Source organism: Alligator sinensis, unplaced genomic scaffold, assembly GCF_000455745.1.
Source record: "Alligator sinensis unplaced genomic scaffold, ASM45574v1 scaffold219_1, whole genome shotgun sequence".
Taxonomy (NCBI): Eukaryota; Metazoa; Chordata; order Crocodylia; family Alligatoridae; genus Alligator; species Alligator sinensis.
The window spans coordinates 3659502-3682358 of NW_005841866.1; the positions used below are offsets into that span (position 1 = coordinate 3659502).

The 22857-nt window shown below is 40.2% G+C and overlaps 1 protein-coding gene across 9 annotated transcripts in view; it reads left to right on the forward strand.

The window, feature by feature from the left end:
* COMMD1 (copper metabolism domain containing 1) overlaps positions 1-22857 on the forward strand; it is a 261731-nt gene that overhangs the window by 183905 nt on the left and 54969 nt on the right. For 3 of the 9 annotated variants that reach the window (XM_025192290.1, XM_014525899.2, XM_025192286.1), the window contains one exon: positions 4117-6590. In XM_025192290.1, the coding sequence (XP_025048075.1) occupies positions 4117-4224 (108 nt within the window). In that variant the 3' untranslated portion in view covers positions 4225-6590. Of the gene's footprint in view, positions 1-4116; positions 6591-22857 lie in introns of those variants that run through there. The other 6 variants (XM_025192243.1, XM_025192264.1, XM_025192252.1 and 3 more) reach the window with 6 other exon arrangements.

A 22857-nucleotide genomic window follows, 5' to 3' on the forward strand; every position in this document is an offset into this window, starting at 1 on the left:
ACACTGCCCCCCACACCTCTGGAGTACATATAAATGTGCCCATAGATAGAGTCTTTAAGTAAGCAAGGTATTTCTGTGTAAGTGTCTATCCCAGGGGAGTTTATATCTGTACAACTGCTTCGATTTAAATTCACATCCTACAGTAAAAAAAATCCTACGTAGACAAGGACAGGATCAGTTTAGAAATGTATGTAATTAAATATACCAGATCCAACTTTCTTGCACAGATGAGACCTCAGTCTCTGTTGCTGTCCTTTGGCAGTCCTCCATCAAAACAGGGTAGCGAATATCTGAATACAAGTAAAGCGAACCAAACCTTGTGGTCCACCACCATCATACACTGTCATGAAGCCAAAAGAGTCCACGTGTTCTTTGTCCTCTCTGCACGTCACTTCTAACACATTACTGTTGTGACTAGATGATGCCATTCATGCTGTATGGCTCCAGCAGGTTACAGTAAAACTCATGCCTTAAAATTTAGGGACAGAGGATATTTTGGAGAAGGGTAAGTCTTTTATTGGATCCACTGCATGGTTGGGAAAAATTTTAAGTAAGCCTTTGAGCACAAACTGCTTTATTTATTAATTTTTTTTTAAGCAGCTGCAGCTTGAGCTAAGTAATGAATAGACCAACTGCCTGTGAAAAACTCCATATGTAAATAAAAGCAGCCTGCCTACAGGAATCCTGTAGCGCTATAAAACAGCAAAGAAATATTCTTGGGGTTAGCTGAAAGGTGATGGAAATGCAGTAGGAAGCATGGTGCCTGAAAGCTTGTCTAACATCTCTTCCAACCATGCAGTTGGTCAGATAAAAGATATCATTTCTACCCTCCCCACCCCCAAATATCCTTGCTTCTCACATTTCCTGCACTGTCATGGATAAAAATCTGGGACCATTCATTATACAATCTCTCTCCCTTCAACTCCCTCCCAGGAGGCATAGACATACTAGCCATACTTTCTGGTGTCCAGTGACATGATTTCCAGTTGACCCCACACAAATCACTGAGTTTTGCTGTTGACTTCAATCAGGCCAAGACTGAAGTATGGTGTGGTCATACTCTCTGAAAGGTCAAGGTAAAACCTCCCTATAGCTTTGTTATTGAATTTTATTTGTTTGGTTCCTAAAAAATGAGCCTGTGAAACATTAGCATATTAAAAGAGCTCAGTTATATGAATATAAGGAATGCTATATCCATCATCTTCTGATATAGTGGGACTTTTGTGGAGAAAAGCTGAAAAATATTTCCCCGATAGGTTTCTGAGAAGAAAAGTTTCAAACCTGCCTTGGTCTCGGACCTAGAAGTGTATTACTGTACATTGAAATCCTGTGTTCCAGTTCACTGAGATTGCACCCAAATCTGAGGATTGGAGTTAACGTTTACCAACCATCCTCATTCAGATGTGAAATAGCTCGCTCCATCGGAAGCATGCAAGGTTAGGTTACAGTACAGTGACACTGTAAAGCCTCAGGTTATAGAATAACTGTTCATTTGAAATTCTGCCTTCCCACAATTGTTTTCCAATCAAGGCATGCATGGGAAGATATTCCTGAATTTAAGTTGTCATTCATTAACTCCTTCATCCTTGGCATGAGAAAATTTTATAAATTTCTAAATGCCTTTTCAAGCGTTTGACCTAGATTTTTTCCATTGCGCACTAATCGGACAGGAAGCTACAACAAAGCAGAGTGCCAAATGCAGATAAGCTGCTAAATTCCAAACCAAATATTTTAATACCACAGACTGCTCAAATTTAACTTGGCTTCACAAGGGTGTTTATATATTTTATGTGTGGGCTTCAACATGCCAAAGCCTTTTCTGTAAGATATAGCATTAACAGGCATTTTAAAGTATAGACACAAATAGTGGGAGGCTTTCTCTTCAACTCCTAATCCTAGACTTCACACCCATATTAATACAGTTCCTTGACGTTTCACATTCCTTAGCTGTCAAATTGATCAAATTATATTAAAAATCCTTATGAAACCCTCACACTTGAGTGATTTGATAAATCACTCATAAGACTTAGAATTTCAATGGAGAACTCTGGATATAGCTGTGGGGTTGAGGCCTCTGCATTCATTCTGCATATCTTTATCCAACGTGAATTTAGTTACAGGGCTATGCTTCACCATACTGCTTGGAATCAAAATTAATAAAATGTTCTGCTTTAAAGAAAAGGCATAGGAAATGATCAGAAAAACTTTGAAAATATAATCTTATTATGAAATGTTCAGGAATTATTGGATTAAACTGTAATTAGGAGATGATGCAAAATGAGTTTCAGTTGTGATTTAAATGAACAAATTATACACTTTTGAGTGTATATCTAAATGCCTTGCGTAGAAAATTGGTCCATCATATGTATAATACAGAAGTTATTGTAAAGTGAGTAATAGAACTAGAAAAAAATAGCAGAAATGGAGACCAAAGGATTTGCAGTAAATAGTATTGACAATGAATGTTTAGTTAATTGAATTCCTTTTTAAAATATTCAGATGAATGTTAGTACATAGTACCCACAATTATTCATCTAATGAAAATGTATATGTACCATAGATGGCTTTTATAAATGGCTTTTATAAATTATACATTTAAGTTCATATTGCTGATTTGTGCATATACCTGTGGTAATTTCATATGCAATTTAAGGGTAACATTAAATGCCTGATTTTTCAGGCACACTTGTTTCCCAGGCTTCCTGAAACCTGGACTATATCATTTCACTGGACGAGTTTATGCTTTTAATAAATAAGTTGCAGTGCCTTTATTATTTACTTTGCTGCATTTTGCCTTGTCTTTGCTATTCATGTTATTTTCTTTCTTCCTTTTTTCTCTTAATAAAAATAAGGAGTCTTTTCTAGTAAGAGACAGGAAGCAAAGGGTATATTTTTTTCTTTTGCACATATGGGAAACTATAGATTCTGTTTAATTTAAATATTTTTTCTAAGTATAGGTAAAAAAATCAAACATTAAATCACTAGAAAAAAATGCCACTTGAAAAAGTCTCAACCATTAAATACTAAGTTAAGTGTATAGAATTAAGACACAGTAATGTCTGATAAATATTAAACGTGTTGGAAAAAAATGTAGTTTAATTCAGACTGGAAGCTGTCCTTTATTCTTACAAGATAGTTTGGCGAATCCATTCTGTACAAAGGATCAGTGGATCTTCAGTGAGTCAGACTGCCTGGAAGGCTGAATATTCCAATATCTCTTTACAAAAAAGAAACCTTCCTTTTTGTTTTGCATGCTATTTTTATATTTGAAATTAGGGTTTGTTTTCTTCTCAAAATTGGAACACCTGGAATTTTCCCATGGTGTTGTTTTTAGCTTTTTCTTTCTCACTTGAGTGTCTCACACAGCCCCAGCCTGTCACTGATAGTGGCTCTGTTCAAATTAGCAGTATTTTACTTATTTCCCAGTGGTTTTTTTGCCATTGGTACTAATTCACCTAGAATGGCATTTAAGCTATGGCCATGTACACTTGCAATAACTAAGTGCTATTTCCTAGATTACACAAGCAGCCTTTTCTGACTGCATACTCTGTTGAGGAATGAGACCACTGTGTCAGGGACCTCAGAGGTCTTTTTACGTTGTTTTTTATTACCTAACTCCACTTGGTTAGAATCATTTACTTTTCATATTCATCATTTTCTGTGCCCCTGGTACCCTCTTACTGCTCCTTATCCTCATTTTCAACCTACCTTAGAGCAGCTCACTTTTTTTTCCCCAAGAGACAGGCCTTTCAGGGTACATCAGAGCTGCTCCTTAATTGTTTGTAAGTACCATTGTTCAATGATGCAGAGCAGCGGTTCCCAAACTCTGACAGATTGCACACCACCAATTTAAAACAATACTACCTTACATACCATCAGCAAATTTTTCAGTTCAACCTTAAGTGCCACCAGCAAATTTGTGTCACATAAAGTAATTATAATAAATCTATTAACATGTACCACTGGTGGTACCCATACCACAGATTGGGAACCAGTGATGTAGAGCTCTCCTGGTCCCCTGCATTGTAATGGCCTCTCCCTAACAGTCCATACTTTTTCTGAATTCACAGGAAGCAGTCTTCTGTCTCATCTAACTGTTCTTCCTTTCTTTTGTAGGAATCTGATTTTCTGTGTCTGGAATTTGATGAAGCCAGAGTGAATCAAATGTTGAAGAAACTGTCTGAGATCGAAGAGAGCATAAGCACGCTGACTCAGACCACTTGACCAGCACGATAAACAGGTTTCAGCTCAGAACATCAATGACCTTAGTACTTTTTTCTTTTTCTATTTGTTATTCATTACATTGGTGCCATAATCTTCCACTTGCATTTAATCATAACATTTTTAAAAAGCCCAGTCTCCTTTCTGCCACTGTGGAACACTTTCTCATAGGACTGTTCCCTTTGATGGGCTATTTGCCTAAGTGCTTGACAGCTGAGTAAGGCTTTGCATAATCAAGACTGGTATATCAGAGGAGTTTGGCTTTTCTCTTCCTGTCTCTCAATGATTTGTTGCGTCTTCCGGCTCTTATGAATATTGAGCCAACTACTGGGCCAAAGTTAATACCAAAGATAAATTGAACAGCCTGTAGAAGAAGACAGAGACAGGTTAAAGGTAGCCGAGGATTTTCCTTACAAAGTCAAAGCTGTCTAGGATCACTTTTCCCCATTCTGGTTAGTACCCAAGATGGAAAACTGACCCCTCAGCCCAAGTCGGGGATACAGTCTGTTATGCACTGTTTCAAAAAACTAACAAAACCTCAAGCAAGTGGATCCACGTGAGATTAAGAGGGGAAACTGCCCCAGGTAGAGAAAAAGTGGGAAAGAGGGATTCTGATTAATGCTCCAGCTCCCATTATACTTTGACTTCCATATGCGAATCTAACTATACCATTCAGAACACTGTCGAAAAGAGTTGCCAGATTATGTAACGGAAGCAAATGTGTCAGCCATTCCAGAGCATGAGGAAGAACCCCTTGGTGAATATATTATATGGCCCTGTTTTTCCTTTCTCAACTAGGTTATAATTATTAGAGCAAATAGAAACCCCAGACAGGAAATAACAACTTCAGTTTGTTAACAGACCTTTTCCCAATTTAACACGTTTATCACTGCCTCGTGGTGTTTAACTCTTATTTACTCACAAAGGATCTCATTTTACAAAATGCCAAGCAATCCTAACTCTTGTGGATTCATATTAAGCATAGATTTGGCCCTCAGTCTTCATTGCAGTGAATGCCACTGAATAAAGAAATGAAACCATCATGCAATGAAGATGTGCAGGATAGAAACCTTTATTTTTATCTGTTAACCTAAGACTGTTGTCAGACAGAAGTAGATCAGTCCAAATACAACTTTCATTTATGTTTTTTATTTGTCTGTAAATTTAGGACCCAAAGGAGTCACAGGAAGTTTTGACACTGCCTTATTTAAGCCTGTATGTGTGTGTAAGTGCCGTTTATTTTGGAACTGCTGTGTTTGGCATGGCCTGGTGTGGCCTTGAGGCTGTATGCAGATACAGAATTTTTCCAACTGATGTGTCTTAAACAGAGGTTTGTTTTTAGTGCACTCAATTTAAAACAAATTTTAATTTTTCTCAACCCACTTCCTCCCTTTCCATGGGCTGCCAACGGGATGTTTCTTTTATTCAGTAGTAGTCATGCTACTGAGAATTTTGATAGTCTTCTGTGTCAGCTTTTCCTTACCAAAAAATGTAAGACTCTCCCTTTTTTTTTTTGTGGCTATTGCATTATACATTCTCCATAGATAGAGGACAAACTGCATTGCCCACAAAGATTTGGCCAGGAGAATTTTCCATCTTTACTAGGTTGTGTTTGCTATTATACTGAAGAACATCAGTGAGGTGACCAAAGAAAAAAATAAGGAAGATGTTTGAAAAGATTAAGGTGGCAAAATGAAATGCAAGAAAAATAAACCTCAGCTCAGGCAAACTGACCCACCATGCTATTGAAATCTGTGTCTGTCTGTATGAAGCCTCAGGGTGAAGTCATAGAGTGCGAAGACCTAAAATGTGTGCATGGGAGAAGGGGGAACTAATGTTTGTGTGCATTGATCAACAAACAGTTATCTAAAACTTCTATTTCAGTAGCACCTTGAGGTCCCAACTGTAGTGCCTAGGTTCTGCAAAATATACACCATTGCATACTTCCAGCTTCCCTAAGTCTTATAATCTAAAACAGCAAGTATGAGATACAAAGAGTTAAGGGGTTGAGAGACAGATATACTCATTCTGTATTCCTTTGCCTTCTATGTCCGTGATGACCCAGAAAGTGTGACAGTTTCTCATCAGGGGCAATAATTGTGCAGCCAGCACCATTCTTTCTGTTGACTGGAGCAATTCTGAAGTGAAAGGTCAAGATTCTGCATTCCCAGTAGTGACCACTTTGCTTTTTCTATTATTGATGGCTAAACGCATCTACCCATTAGGGTAGAGGTTGCATTGATTCTTTCAGTTTATTGAGCCTCTTTGTAAACTGCCCCTAGAGCTAAAATTATACTACGTGTCTGTACTGAGATAGTGATGACAGCATAAAATACTGATGTGTGATAATTAAAGAACATTTCATTGTCTCCTCATGTGAGTTTATTGCTTGTAAAGAAGCCAGATTGATTGCACTTGGAAACAAATTCTCCCTTTGCAGACTAAGGCAAGGAGGGAATTTCCTGCCCATCCAGTCAAAATTGTGATGCATCACCAGAGTAAATCCATGCTGGGACCCTTGTGGCCTGTACCAAGCAGAATAACTAGGGTTGGGCAAGAAGGGCCCCAGCTTCAGGCAGAGACATAGAGAGGAAACAAGATTGGTAGCCAATGCTGCTGCCACCCAGGGCATAAAACTTACTTGTTAGGCCTCTGCATGCACCTCCCATCTCTCCTTGTGAGTGGTTTCCCTCTATGTAAGGACCTTACAGACTTCTATTTTCTATTTTTCTCCTTGTTATCACATACCTTTATTGCCATTTCTCAAGCCTATCCCCATCAGAGATTGAGCAAATACTGCTTTTTGCCGCTCGCCCCTGATTTTGAGTAATCCCATCCAGGCCCAAACAAAACACTCCCGTGACAGTCTGCTACTGACACACAAAGCATAGGATGCTGCCTAGCCGCCATTGCCTAGCTACTACACCTAATCTGCTGATTGTGCAGGGACCTCGGCACTGAGGGAAAACATGGAGAATGCATTAGAGACTGGATACCCACAGAAAAGTAAATGCCCAGTAATTTCAGTGATCAATTTCAAGGCAAGTCTTGTGGCAGTTGATGTTTATCACATGGTTAGGTGGGAATTTTACCTGCAGTGGGCATGTCTACATGTGCACATTTAATGTGCATTAGCCCAATTTAAGGTGCATTAAGAGTGCACATCTACACGTGTGTGCCCTTAATGCGCTTAAAAATAATGATTTGAGGCTGTTTGATCTTAAATTTGATACTTGCATAAGGCAGGTATCAAATTTATGCGCAAATAGCTAAGTCACATTAGCGAGCCCTTAGACACGCTAATGCACAACTCAGTGTATGTCCATTGACTTTGGACTAATTTTAGTTGGTCCGTACACACGCATTTGTGCGCCTTAGTGTGTGCATGTATAGATGTGTGCCTAAATCACCATAATGTGCATTAGGCTAATGCGCGTTAAGTTCAGGTGCGTGTAAAAGCACATATAGAATCCACCTGGTAAGCTTCTAGCTCTCTTGATTGTGGTGAAAGTTTTAAAATGTGACCCACGTGTATCCAGAGGTCAGAAAAGGCAAATAATTATTCAGAACAGTTTTAAAAATCATGATTTTGTTTAAGTCATTCTCCTAATTTTTCACTGCTGGAGTAGTAGATACCTGTCAGCAGGGACTGGAGTGTGGCTACCAAACTCATTTCTCACAGTGTCCCCTTAATAACCAGCTTCCACTGGGAATTTTGGACATAATCAAATGGCTGGGGTTGCTGACTGTCTGACCAATCCAGTCCCACCTAGTGAAGGTTGATTAAAATGATCTAATACATTTTAACGCAAGGTTTCAAAATAAGAAAGGGGTCAATTCAAGTAACTTCAGTAACTTGCAGCATATTGCACACACTTGTCTTATTTTAACGTGTGCAGATGATTGGAAAATGTGCTATAAACAGAAAGCAGAGAAACAAGCCCAAAGCACCTGTTATTTCACACTAATAAATGTGTGAAAAGGCTGACTACAAGGTTACTGAGCCTAGAAAAAAAACCACTGGGGTCATTTAAGAAATCTTTGGAAGCTTTCCTTGAGGAATGGGGATTCTAAAAAGGGGCATGTTTCCATGGGTTTCAGTAACTACACCTCTTTCCATCAAAAGTTTACTTGTAGCTCTCTCATGTTTGTTTTTTTAACTATCAGAATTTGACACTGAACCTTAATATGCACAAGTAATGTGTAAATTTTTCTATAATTTTCTAAAGCACTTGGGTGATTTAGCAGCCCAATTACTTCCTTTTGAAATCAGTGGGAGGTAGGTGCCCAAGCTATTTGGATACTTAGTCAAATTTTTCCAAAGCACCTCTCCCATTCAAAACTGGCCTTGAGCACTATTGAAAGCATCGCCTAACAGGGAACAGTGCGTCTGAGGAGCAAACATAATGACATTCTGGGTGAAAAATGCTTTCTGATTAAATAAATACCAAACTTAAAGCCATCATGTCAGTGACTTGTTTTCACACCTCCACTGGATATGCACACACTTTCATAAACGGAGAACACTTGATGTTTTGCAGCAGTTGCTGCTTAGTTAATGTGGTTGTCAGTTTGTTGAATTGTCTCAAAGAATTTAAGAAGCGTTTCTTGTTTGACTGGTAAATCTGGTGCAGATTCTCAGTGGTTGTTGTAATCAAAATTTGCATAATGACAATAGCGTGTTAGTAAAACTGTGTTTGGGGAAACAATGAGAAACTTCAAGCCTAAACATAATGGGACAAGTTGCCTGGGCCATATTCATTCTGAATGAACTCTATCCCCACGCACATAATAGGAAGAGAGACCATAAGTCTGTATGGGATATACAGGCTAAAAACCTATATGGATTTATCTTGAGTGCATGAATTTTACTATATGTATGTTTCAGTCAGTGAAACAGGAGTTGAGATTGTATCAGTTAGTATGATAGGACCAGATTCTTGCCATGTTCCAGGATCTACTAGTAACAAGACAATGGGTGAAGCCAGTTGGGAAGTATTCATCCTCAAGCAGTGCCTGTACTGCACAAAATGGGGTCATTGTATTTGCTACTGTTCTTATACAACACACTGAATTTGCTGACCTCTTTCTTTCTGAAAATAAATACAAAATTGACTGATGTGTGTTCTCCTGTCTCGTTACTTTTTATTAAGTTCCAGGTATCAAACAGTTTGTGTTAGGGCTCACATCTGCTTTCATTTATAGCAACGTTATGCTGATATAAGTAACTTCATTGACCTTATTTCTGATTTACCCCAGTGTGAGTGAGAAAGGAGCCCAGGTATTGCATCTTTACTGTGTGGTTTTACTGTTGAATACATAAAAAATTAAGGTTCTGAAAACTTTCCAGCCCCAATTATTTGTGTCCATTGTGTAAAGTTTATAAATGATAGCCAAACATAGCAGTCTTCAGCTTTGTTCTTTCTTGAATGTGTCAGCTTTTCCATTGCTACAATGTCCCATAGCTTATTCATCCAATCACTTATCATTTTATTCTGGGATTGATTCCAAATGGCTGCTACGATACATCATGCGCATTTCTGATTGCTATAACCTGAAATACATTACGCATGACTGGCAAAAACCCAGTGTTTACTTCTCTTTGTGAGATTTTCTTTTTCTTGGGCAGTTTGTTCCCAGAATTGCTTAATCTTTGGACTGTTTCCCCTGCAATATGTGCATAAAAAGTTCAGCCATGCCACTTTCTTCAAAATCAAGTCAAGTATATGGCATATCCTATAAAGTTTGGGGACATGTTAAATAGCAGATATACTTTTTTTAACATTGAGTCTTATGTACTCTGTAACATTTTCCATTGTTCATTTTTTCTTTGTTTTTTCCATCTCTGTTGTAGACCAATTGGTTTGGGTTCTGAACCCGTTTCATAATATACAGGTTTCCCTCGCTTTATGCGGGTTCTGTATGTGCGAATTCGCTCTTATGCAATGACCCTTTTTAGACCAAAAATTCATTATATGCAAGGTACATTCATTCTTATGCAATCGGTGTGGTGGAAGCCTGCAGTCAGCTACTTTGTGTGGTGTATTGTGGGAGTGATGCACACCAAAATATAGTCTTGAAGCCTCACTCAGCTACCCCCAGCCCCACCCCACTGGTGTTGGAGGGTGTTGAGAGCCCCATGCCTGTTGATTCTCCTATGGATGTCCTGCCCATACCTCCTACCAATGATGTGAAGTCTGACACTGAAGACCCTTCACCACCCTCTCTTTGCACTAACTAAACGTTCAACAGCCTGTGCTTGTATGTACTGTCTGCTGTTGGTGAGTAGAATTGTCTTCTAAAAGTGGTAAAAATAGGTATGGGGGTCAGTACAGTCGAGATCTTGGAATGTATCCCTTTTTTGTTACGTTGTAAAATGGGCTCCCTTTATGCAAATTTGAGTTATGCACCATTTTCCAGGAATGCATGCACAGCATAAAGTGAAGGAAACCTGTACATTCCTCTGGAGTCAGTGGTCTGGATTTTTTGCTGGATTTTTTTATTTTGGATAAATCGATTCGTTTTCTGAGATGTTTTATATTTTCTGATCCAAATTAAAAATCTTCTTGATATTAGTGTTTTGATTGCCATGTCTTCAAGATAATATCTTTTTTTCTCTATACATTTAGCTTCCTATATTTTTTTTTATTTATATATTATTTTAAACAGTAAAAACTTTAGTTCATGTTGTTTTTTATTGGTAGAGAGGGAGAAAACTACCACTGTATAATGATAGCAAGAGTGAACATTGTTAGAACTATCCCAGGCTTACTGCCACTCTGTTAATGTATAATTTTAATCCATTTTTTTCCTATAATGATACAAAATTATTTTTTCTAACTTGAAATGTAAACAGTATCTGTTCTGCTCACAACTTCAGTATTATACAACGTCCCAAGTTTAGTCCTTATTTTTTTTCCCCTAAATTTTCCCTTGCTTGTTACTTCTTCCAGACATTTCAGTGGTTTATTCATTTATTCCAAATATTTATACAGAGGAGCTCAGTCTAGCTGGAAAGGGTTACAGCAGTCTTACAAAGAGAGCCCTTTTAAGAAGGCAATATCATGTGATGATGAGGAGGCTTCCAGGATGTGGGGATCCTTCCTAGTGGTAACAGGGAAGTCTTTAATGGCTTATTTTTCACATGGTTTGTAATTAAGAAAAGAAACAATAACTTTTCCAATTGGAAATGCTCCTGCTTAGATCCATTTCTTTTGGAAAACCAGATGATTCACAAACTAACAAGGAAGTGGCAGTAAGATACTGGTTTCAACAAATAGGCAGAAATTCAATACTTAACTTTCTTCTTTGTGCCAGGGAAATCCTAACAATGAGCTAATATGATGTTCTGACCTTTACATGTTACATTAGAATGAATTTTGTGTGTTGATGTCTGGCTTTTTCATTTTGTATTATAATGTTAACATTACGCCATTGCCTACGGTAGGAAAATGAGGTATGTTAATGTGCATGTATTTTGAATAACCGAGTGATAAACAACACTTAGCATCTACCATAGGTCATGTCTGTGCTAGAAAACAAGATATTTTAATGTGTTAAACTAATCTAATATATGAATGAATGCACTAAAATTGTAGTGTAGACAAGATGTTGATGAGTTAGCTGGTTAGACTAGATTTCAGGTAGACAGGACCTTTGTGTATGTTTGTGATGACACCAGAAGTGACCATAATTCATAAAGGCATTCACATGTTAGCTTTGATCTAGTTCAATGGTCAGCAGCATTTTCCAGGTTATTGAGGACAAAGTTGACTTTGGCTGCCGGACAAACCAAAGGCTGAAATGAGCAAAGGGTGAAATGAAGACTCTGCTGAAGCTAGAGATTTTGCTGGCAGCCTCTTATCACTGTAACTATGTGGCTTAAACTGGTCTCCTATGGTTACTGGATCCTGAGCTAAATCTATGTATTGTGAACACTGCTTGCTGGTACCATTGACTTCATCACCAATGGTGATGATTCCTTTTCTACTGAGATGTAAGGTGGAGTCCAAGCCATGCATCCTCTATTCCCCACAGGAAGTAGCACAGAGATGCCCACAACAGTGGTGCCTTACCTTTTTGGCCCACAGGCCAAATGAATAGTGCCAGCTGTGTCCACGGGCCAGATCTGGTCTGTAAGCCTAATCTGGTGTATGGTGATGGCCCACCCAGAGCCCAGTGCAGCCTTATGAGGCCCAATCTCTCTTTATGGGGCCAGCCCAAATGGGGCTGATCCAGTCTCATGGGGCTTGGATATTTGGTGGTGGGGAAGCAATGGACTGGATTACGTAGTTTTGTGGGCCAAGGAGTTGAACACTCCTACTCTGTACTGGTAATTTGGTGAGCCATGGTTTCCCTTCAGTCTCTACCTATTATTGTTTACGGGACAGAAAGGCTCACTGAGAAGTTCACTTGAATTCTCCTTTCTTTCCAATTTCCCTCAAGCCAGTAGTGATTTGAGGAATGGTGTCATTTATGCCAATGTGAGTCATGACCCATGATTGCTTCCCATGATTTTCAGAATCCCATCTAGTCTTTCAGTGGCATCTATTGTCTTTGCTCTTGGAAGATGGGACAAGGACCCCAGCAAATGTTACATCTATGGCATAATTAATGCGTATTATATTAATTGTGTCATAAATTGCAACATGTCATATGTTCAGCTAGTTTGTGGTACATTAACATGGCAAACCAGCCACAAAGATGTTCTAGTGATTTACCATTTTATGTGGAGCATCTTTGTGGCTGTTTTGTATTGCACATTAATTTGAATGTGTGACATATGTCCCAGATTTGAGGCCTCCCTGTGCCCAATGCCAACAAACAGCTGATAATCAACATTGGGATCAGGGCTGCCCCCAGCCCAATCCCTGAGATTGGACTAGGGACAACACTGAGCCTCCAACTGGGACCCAGAGTAGCCCTAGGTCTCCAACTGGGACCTGAGGCTGCCCCAGGCCAATACTACTGACAGTCAGCTTATCAGCATCAGGCCCAGAGCAGCCCACAGTCTTGAACCATGTCTGTGATATCTGGCATGGCAGGATGCATTATTTTTGAGATGGGGCATAAAATTCCTGATAACACCATTATAATAATGTCTGCCAGGCGCTCAAGAATGAATGTGTACTATACACTCTCCTCCCCCTTTCACCCCCTTACCGCTCCAGGAAAATGCTTGTTTTCACATTGCAGCTCTATTATCATGCAAAAAGGTGAGGAGAGGGTTCCATTTACTCTCTTCTTTTAGCAGCTAGAGGATTTTGCAGTACAAAAGAAAAGCTCAGCATCTCTGAGAAGGGATCCAGCATGTGTCATTTAGTTTCAACAGATCACATTTCATCAGTTCCAAAGTATGTTGGATTGAAAGGGCAAACTAAAGACTGTGTGCATGTAACTTAAAATAAGCTAAAATAATGTGGGGTCAAATTCATCCATTGGGTAACTCCACTAGTGATATTTTATTAGGACTGCTTCCATCGTGGAGCTGTTACTGGACATACTTTAAATCGCTGAACATTATTAGCAAGAGATGTCCAATCTTGGTGTTACATGTGCAGAACACATTCAAATGACACAGGCCTATAGCAGTGGCATGTTTCTTTTAGTAGCATTTCATTCTGAATTCAGTGGTTCATTGACACACATTATTAAAACATTTTTGCTTTTATCTTCATTTCTTCCAAAATGATGCTCAGTTCTCCTTTCTTGGTTGTCATTGGCAGGATCTTTCATTATATTTGACATATTTAAGAAGTGAGCATCTTGTTATACTAGTTTTAAAAAATCTTTCTGGGTTTCCTGCATGTCTTATGCATCTAGGTTTCTAATTGCTGGTGGTCTGTTTCTTAATGACTGACTTCTGTCTAACACTGTGGTAAAACTTCTCTGCAGAAGTCTGTACATGAGTTTAGTGCATGATGGTTTCTGATCTAGTCTTACCAGCGTGTCTTACCACACTGCTTTTTAAAAAATGATAGCTTTTTGAGTTGCTGTCCAGAACAATATTCAGCTTTGAGTGACTGTTAGCAGCATGGCTCTTACCATTAAAATTGTTTAGACCTGGGAGAAATATAAGGCAGGAGAGGTGGGTTGGGTATTTTAATCCATTTTTTGCTGTTAGTCTGCCAATGCTTGCGATGGAGAAAGTGTGGTTGGGTTGCTTGAGTTGGGTATAGAAATTCATCACTTTTGCTTACTGATTAGCAGAGGGAATAGTCTTATTTATGTTCTGCGTCTACCATTAAGAAAGTTCCTGAGTATGCACAATACTTTATTCCCATGGAGGAGAATGGAGTTGAATTTTATATGGTCAAATAGCTATAGCCATAGTCTTATTTTGGGTAGTTGCCTAGTTGTCTTTTCCTTTGTTTGTTTCATACTTTATTTATTTATTTATTAGAATGTTTTTTTATGACATCCAATGCAAAAAAGGCTCAGGGCAACACAGAAGAGTCGCATAGCTGTTTATTGTAACACTAGTTTTGTATGGCCATAGAAATCCCTTTTCAGATACAGTTTTGGAGATCTCCTGTCTACTTTAGTTGGCCTGCTCCCCAGAAAATTGATTTTTCCATTTACTGGAATTGTAGTGGTCAAAGCCTTACATCTCCCTGTTCTTGTGTGTGTGTAGGTTGAGGCCTGTGTTGTATGATATAGGCTATGGATTATTTCTTTATTTGTAAACTAGATTTTTTTTATTTTGGAAGATCTATGGCTTGCTTCTTGATTTAAAGTCTGGGGTCTCTTATGCTGCCTTTACACCTGTATTGTGGTAGTGCTTAGGAGCTCAACCATGGAGCAGAATGCCACTATGTTACATACACTGAACAGAAAGGTGGTCCCCAAAGTGAGTAGTATCTTTATTTGTTTCTACCAATTGGAGCAAAGGGGCAGCGTGGCAGAGTAGTTAGTGGATCCTGCTATGTCTTCAGGGGGACTCAAAGGTGTCTTGATATGACATTAGATGTGTCATTTCTTTCTCTTTTTTTTGGGTGCTGTTGGCTACAGACACTGGTGTACCTTATTCAGACAAGCCCAGAAAGCTGCAAGGCTTAAGGAGGGCCTTTGACCTTGATTGAGTAAGATTTAGAGAATGACACTATGTAAGATCATTAATGCTGTAAAATGTTCCTGGAGACAAAGTCCTCCAATTAATGGCAGTTATTGAAGTGTAACTAGATGAGTTCACCCACAGGTCATCCACATCATCATTTTGAATAGGTTTATTAGGAATTCAGGTCTGTTCTTCAGCCTCATCTGATATATAGGATGGCCCAGAAGCTTCTATTGTTTTTTTGGTTTACTGCTTGCTTTGCCACAGAAGGGTTTAGCAGCGGTGGGTAAACCTCATTAGTTTCAGGTAGTTTGACTTAGTAAAAGCAACCGTTTGTCCTGGTGCAAAGCTAAACAACACCAGGTCCTGGTAGAATTCTGCTAACCCCACTCCCAAAGCCCATTCTAAACAGATCAGAGAGACTGGAGCGCATAAGCAGCATCCTTACTCAAGTAGAGCAGCTGCTACTGGAGGTAGTAGCAGGGAGCTATTTCTGTTGGAGAGGAGCAAAGGGTGGTAAGTGGCTTATAGTTAGAACTCAACCCCTTTATGGATGGATTCAATGGTTCATTGCTGGGAGGGGGTCCACAGCCCCTAGCACAGCTTTTCAGAGTCTGGGCATCCCTCCAAAGCTTTTTTGAATTTGGTGGCATCCCAAGTTGAGAACCACTGTTGTATTGCCTGAGCTTACCTTGGTGTTTTCCAACTGGGGTGCTGCCACATGTTTCTGCTTGTTTTAGAGTTATCTGATAAACCTAAAGCAGCAGGAGCAGAGGCATAAAGAGTGGGTTTCATGTCCTGGCCAAAGCTCCTGTGTCCCTGGGAGGGTGAGGGGAGAAAAAGAGGGTAGTTTTTCCTGCTCTAGGTGTTCCTGCACCTGACTCCTCTGGCCAGGTGGAGGGGCCAGCCTGGCTCTTCTAACTGGGGAGTGCAAAGGAATGCTGCTAGGGCCCCCACTCTTGCCACAGCCCTTCCTGGCCTGACCCTGCACGCTCATCCTGGAAGGAGAGAGACATTGGAGAGTCTCACCTACCCGCCACACCTCTGCTTCCAAGAGAGGAGTAAATGGGGTTGGACTGAGAAGGACTGTGAGAAGAGTGCGTGCTCCAGTGGCAGCCACTTCCAGATGTGACTCTGCAGGAGGTGCATGGGTCATCCCAGGGTGTACCCCAATGGAGTACTATTGCTTGAGTGATTGGCTGCACATGGACACCTGAGAATGAATTACTCTCCTGTCTTTAGCAACGGACCTTGCCATTATTGTGTTATAGTGATAGGAAACCCTGGGGAAGCTGTTAAACCTGCTATTCTTGTTCTGTGAAGAAGCTGAGGGTTTGTTTTCCGGGGTTGTTCTTTCCATCATTTCTCCTGAGCAGTAATGTCAGATTCTGTGTGTGTATGTCTTTATATAATAAAGCAATCAGGGCTTGTGGACAGAGGTGATATCTTTTATTAGACCAACAAGATTTTTGCAAAAAAATGTATTTAATTGCAAGCTTTCAGGCACAAACACCCTTCATCAGGCATCAGAGAAGAGATAGTAAAAGTTCTCCTGGGTAGAAATGAAAGTTCATATTTCATAGGATTTCACAGAGGGGTCAATAGATGGAAAAACCCTCTGGGCAGCAGGTCTTTGCTGGTAAGGAGTCTCAGCTCTCCTGTGAGGCTGCGATGACACAAATGACCTTAGACAAAGGCAGGAGCAGGATCTCAGGTTTCAGGTAGTCAAAGTTGTTTCTTGCTTGGGAAAATATGAAAATTTAATTTAAAAAATCTTTTTATATAAATAATATGTACTCTGAAAGGTTTGCGTAGTACCTGACATATGCTCCAGTATACCCCGAGAGGTTCATGCTATACTCAGAACTCATCAGGTTTAAAAGGAAGTAGCTTGCCATCTACCCCAATTTGTGACTGAGCAGGCTGTTTTCTGACAAGATCATATCAAAACACATATCAAAACACCCTGGCAATAGGTTCATGTGTTTGGCATGCGTTTGGCATGGGTAGGAAGGATGATGTTGCAGCTAAGACAAAGGATGAAGAGTCAGAAAAGCTGAGATTTATCCTCCTTGCTGCCAGGCTTCCTGAATGATCTTAGGTGACAGTCTTCTCACATGCATGATAGAGGTGGTATTTATCTACTCCCTTGGGTCTTCAGGGAAGTTTAATCATTTAATCATTGAAGAGCACTCTGCTGTCTTCCAATACAGCATTTTCTATAGACACGCAAGGTGTTTTTGTCCTTGTGTAAGATATATAAAGTTATTACTTATGCTTGGAATTCAGGAGAAATGGGGCAAAACATGCACCCTTGTCTGGTTTACTTGTTAATATCTGAAACTGGAAGTAGAGGCAGGCAATGTGTAGAAAATTCATGTTTCTAGCCTGCTTCCAGTAGTGAATTTTCATGTTAAAAAACCACTGGTTTTTCAGAGGAGGTGAAAGAAACCCAAAGGAAATGGCTTCTACAAATTATTCAAATACATTTAAAAGGAAAATCTCCTTGTTCTCTGCAAAAAGTGAAATTATCTAACATGTTCAGCAAAGAATTAAAAACTCTAACCCCATGACAAGATTGTTGTTTTTTTTTAAAACAGAATCCTAGTTTTCCATCATAGAATATAATACTAAGATGCAAATGAATAATGCAAAAGATGCAAAGTGACAGAGAGGTATTTTCAATTAAATAGGAGAACACAAAGAAAGCACATCAGTGATTGTTTTCAATGCTTTTCTTTGCAGTTCGTTTAAAAAACAATAAACAGGGAAGTCAGAGCATTTATACAGCTGGATTGGGTGCTGTCAATGCTGTCAATGGTATAGAGATACCAGAGAAAAATTTTTACTGTATATATTATAAATATTTTCAACAGAAAAAAAACATATTTAACCATTTTTTAAAAAGAATCCCAAACTAACTTCCATATGTTTTTGAAGTTTTCTTTGTATTTCAAGGAGGAATTAGGTGGTTTGTTCCAACGATATAATTCCCAGTAAAGCATTATATAACATAGGAAAGATTTCATTCACTCAACAAGTTTGTGTTTCTTTGCACATACTATATTTACTCACGTACAAGAGGAGGTGTGGTGTCCCGTCCCCCCCCATTGGCATGGTAAAAAGCTCCTTATTTTATAATTCATTTAAGGAAATTTCACTGAATACATATTCTATCATTATGAAGTTGATTAAATGCAGCCAGCTAGCATGACTATTAAACTGAGCATGGCTTACATTGGGCAAACATGCTGAAAGTAACCTAGAACTATTTTCCTTTAAAAAAAAAAAAAAATTGTTCATGCTCCAAGCCAAATCAGCCAAATCAATTCCAAATCCGTGAGTCATTCAAGAACCTAAGTGGTCCTACTACCGACAAACATCCTCCACCCCCACCTGGGGCTTCAGGTGTTTCCAAATCATTTGACAGGCATCCCTCGTGCAGGCACAAACCCAGAGGCTTGGGGTTTGGATGCCCCCAAGTTTCGCTTGCTCTTAGCCATATGGCCGCAAGAGCAAGCTAAGGAAGAGTCTCCCATTTCCCTAAAGTGGGCGTAAAGCCAAGATCTTCCCACTGGAAGTGAAAGTAGGAAGTTAACTGTACATTACCTCCATGGGTAGTACCCTGTGCCAAAAAAAGCGGTTATCCCCAGCAACTAGGAAAACTGCCTTAGTGGTCATGGTATTAGAACAAGGATTTTTTTAAAAAAATATATGTAATACACATTCGCTGTCATAAATTTTCTGTCACACCATCATACTGCATTAAGAAACCCGCGCACCCGTTACAATAAATGCACCTGCTCCCCCACGCCCCCACACATCGCCCTTCCCTAACCCAATCACAGTTTCTTAATACAGGCCCCGATTGGGGGTTTACATTATCAGTTCATTCACAGTCCTTGTCGTTGTTGATGTTGCTGTAACTTCCACTACTGCTGATCCTGTTGTCTTCCTGGCTGTCTCCGGGTCCAGTTGCATCATTGTCCTCTTCATTCTCCCTGTCCACTTCCCCTCCCAGTAGTTCTTTGAACAGCCTGTGCCAAGTGCCGCTTTTCCAGGTGGAGTTGGCTGTGTCTTCTCTGTTGTCTCCCACCGTGTTCTGGTAGTAGGACTGGAGTTCACTCAGAAACATTTTAACACAGTCTGTAACCTCAAGCTCAGAACAAGGATAAGTTAGCGGAGCCCATCTGAATAAGGCATATAGTATATCCCAGGAGTGGGCGAAATGCGGCCCGGTGGCTGGATGCGGCCCACCAGGCCATTCTATTCGGCCTGCGGGGCCCCTTAAAAATTTAGAAAATTAATATTTATCTGCCCTGGGCTGCCTGTCATGCAGCCTTCGATGGCTTGCCAAAACTCAGTAAGCGGCCCTCTGCTCAAAATAATTGCCCGCTCCTGGTATAGCCCATTAGGTACAGCCCCCCGCTTACCACCGACTCATTTTAAAGTCATGATGAACCACTACATTGCATACATTTTGACTTCCTCTTCACTCCCACAGCTGAGCTGCACCTTTTTTTCCCCCCATTTCCAATTATTCCTGTTTCTTCACCAGCCTTAAATGCCTGGCAAACATCACCAAACGGGCGCCAAACAATTCACCCAGAATTTCTCTGTTGCTTAGTGTGGCCTGCCCTTCATGAAGTGAAGTAGGACCAGGTTGCCCTGAGTTTCATCTGCATATAAATTTTTGGAACATCCCAGGCCTCATGACAAGAACATCCAGTTCCAGTAATGAGTGGGGGATAATTAGCACATGGGTCCTTTGTGGGGGGATCTGGAGTACACACATACTGAGCAGTGCTGAGCTGTGGGGGCACCATGGCTTGAAATGCTGACGATTCTGATGGGGCCCAGCACAATGAACTATGCAGTAAATCAGCTTCTTGTTGGCTAAGTTCAAGTGTACACACTGAGACACTTTTTCTTCAAACCACTTCTTCCACCATTGCTGACCATTGTAACAGGTTTGTGTGTATCTATCTTCTTTTTCTCTCAGCGTTATGAACCCCCTCCCCCCGGGCTTAGTTGGCTAACATTGTGTTTCCTGTAACCTAGTTGCGTTCCCCTCCTCACCCCCATCCTTCTATTGTTAGTCCCTCACTCGGGCGCTATGTATTTCCCTACCGGCTTTGTCAGCTTTTTTTTTTTTTTTTTGGATTCACAATCCTAAACATTTACGAATAAACATTGATCTGTACTGGTCTTGTACCTGAGCCAAAATGCATTTAAAAATGGCACTGTGTAGTGGAGGATGCACCCTGCTCTGCTTGCAGACAGGACTCTTTACAAGAGCCTCATAGTTAGCTTCCCACTGGTCAACTTCCAGTGAAAGGATATGGCTAGAGGCCAGTTTAATGGAAATGGGAGTCCTCCCTAGCTTGCTCCTGCAGCCATACGCCTAAGGGCAACCGTATCTCAGGGGCATGCAAACTTCGTCTCTGGGTCTGGGCCTGCACTAGGATGCCTACCAAAGGATTTGGAAGTATCTGAAGCCCCAGGCTGAAAAGTCTGGGGTGGAGGATACTTGCTGGTAGTACGGCAACATAAGGCTTTTGAATGATTCAAAGGATTTGGAATTGATCCGGCTAATTTGACCTCCTGCCGCCCCTGCTCTCCCCCACAAAAAAAAAAAAGGTTGAGGGAGTTGGAAGAAGCGGGGTGGGTGGGGAGGGGAGGATAGGAAGGATATGCAGAGGCAGTACTTTGTGTGATTGTGAAGGTGATGGGTATGTGGGCATGCAATCACATGGGAGCACAGGTGTGCAGTATGGTCATTAGAAAGGGGAAAAAGGAGAGTGTAAAGATGTGTTTTGAACTGTCAAGTAAACCATAGCAGTCGCAAGACCAGGTTTGTTGAGGCGTGTGTGTGTGTGTGTGTGTGTGTAAATAGATATAAATAGATACATATACACACATACGTGTGTGTGTGTATGTATGTGTACGTGTACGTGTGTGTGTGTGTGTGTGTGTGTGTGTGTGTATACATATATAAAAGGTTTATACTACATGTAAGCAGATGACAAAGTGCTGCTCAAAAATGTGTTTATGGAGTACCTATGCTAAAACTTGCAGCAGTTTAAAAAAAAAGGTAACATGCATCAATTCTGGATAAACTATCTGCATGGGTACTATATGCAAATTGCTACAGACATTTTTAATTTCAAGGTTGTTTTCAAATTTGCTTCTCACTGCCATGTGCTCAGGGAGAGCAGGGTCTGATGGTAAGGAGATGGGGACGGGGCTGCCAGGGAAAAAAGTTGGGGAGAAACAGAGCAAAGGGGTTACCTGACCTCCACCCCAATTTATTTTCCCTATGTAGCAGTGGAAGGGGGGCAAATTCAAAGCAAACCTCCAATAATTAGATTTTATTCCTGGAAAATTATAACAAGTTTATAAATTTTTGATGTACAGAATCTAATTATTGGGGGCTCATTTTATACTCAGGTTTATCTTCTATTTGACTAAACACAGTAATTACAAAAAAATGTATTTCTAAGATGCCATATGAAGTTGTCCCTCTAGTTTTATTCCCCACAAATATACTTCAGTATTTGCCATGAAACATTTAGGCTGTAACAGTAAAGATTAGTAGCATAGACAGGCTTCTCATGTATTCTGTGCTAGTTTTTAGTTTCCTATAACTCAGGCCTGGCCTGAACTTAAATTTCATCAGACCTACAGCAGTTGAAAATGTGTTTTTTTACCACCACTAACCCTATGCAGTGGTGCTATCAAGATCCCTCGTCTTGATTGATGCAATTATATCAGCAAAGAAGTCCTTTGCCAATTTAGCTTACTCTTTGGAATTGGTTTAAGCTAAAGCAGCAGAAGAGCACTATGGCTGTGGTATAAGCCATCTTGCACTATTGGCAACTCCTTTTAAATGCAGAAAAAAGCCAGCTTCATTGCAGTGAGAGGTATGACTGCAGCTCGTGTAAACATACTCAAGCTAGTTTTGAAGTAGCTTGTGTGGTAGTGCTACCCATTTACCCACAGCAGCTAGGAGTTCATCCAGGGCTAAAAAACCTGCTGGAGACACTTGGCTGGAATACCTGCTGAGACTTTGTTTTCACAATGCCTGGTAACAACCTTTGCTTCAGCCTGGTATTTTGTCCTTGAGGGAGGCAGTGTACTCTGGAGGGACAGAAGCATGGGGCTGAAAGTTCAGAACCCCAGTGCGCTAATCCAAGCTGATTTACCATATGGCCCAAGGTAAATCATTTCACCCCTGTGTCCTTTCCCTTCTATAAAGTGGAGATACTTGCCTATCCCACCAGAGGTTTATGAGTATTAATTACCTGATGTCTGGAAAGATTTATACAAATGCTCAGTAGTATTCAGTTCAGCTTTGTAATTTGGGTGAATCCCAGTGCAAAAAGCATGAAACGTAAGTTCGGCTGTTCTTAATATGTTATTCCTAGCAGAAATTTCTGCAAGTAATTAGGATTGTTCTGGCACTAGAACTAGAAACTTATCAGGATTTGAATTCTGTATGCTCTTAGGGGCCAGAAGCCATATTTAAGCATGTGCCATGCAAGCAGCTACATAGGGCCTTGTTCAGTCAAGAGCCAGCC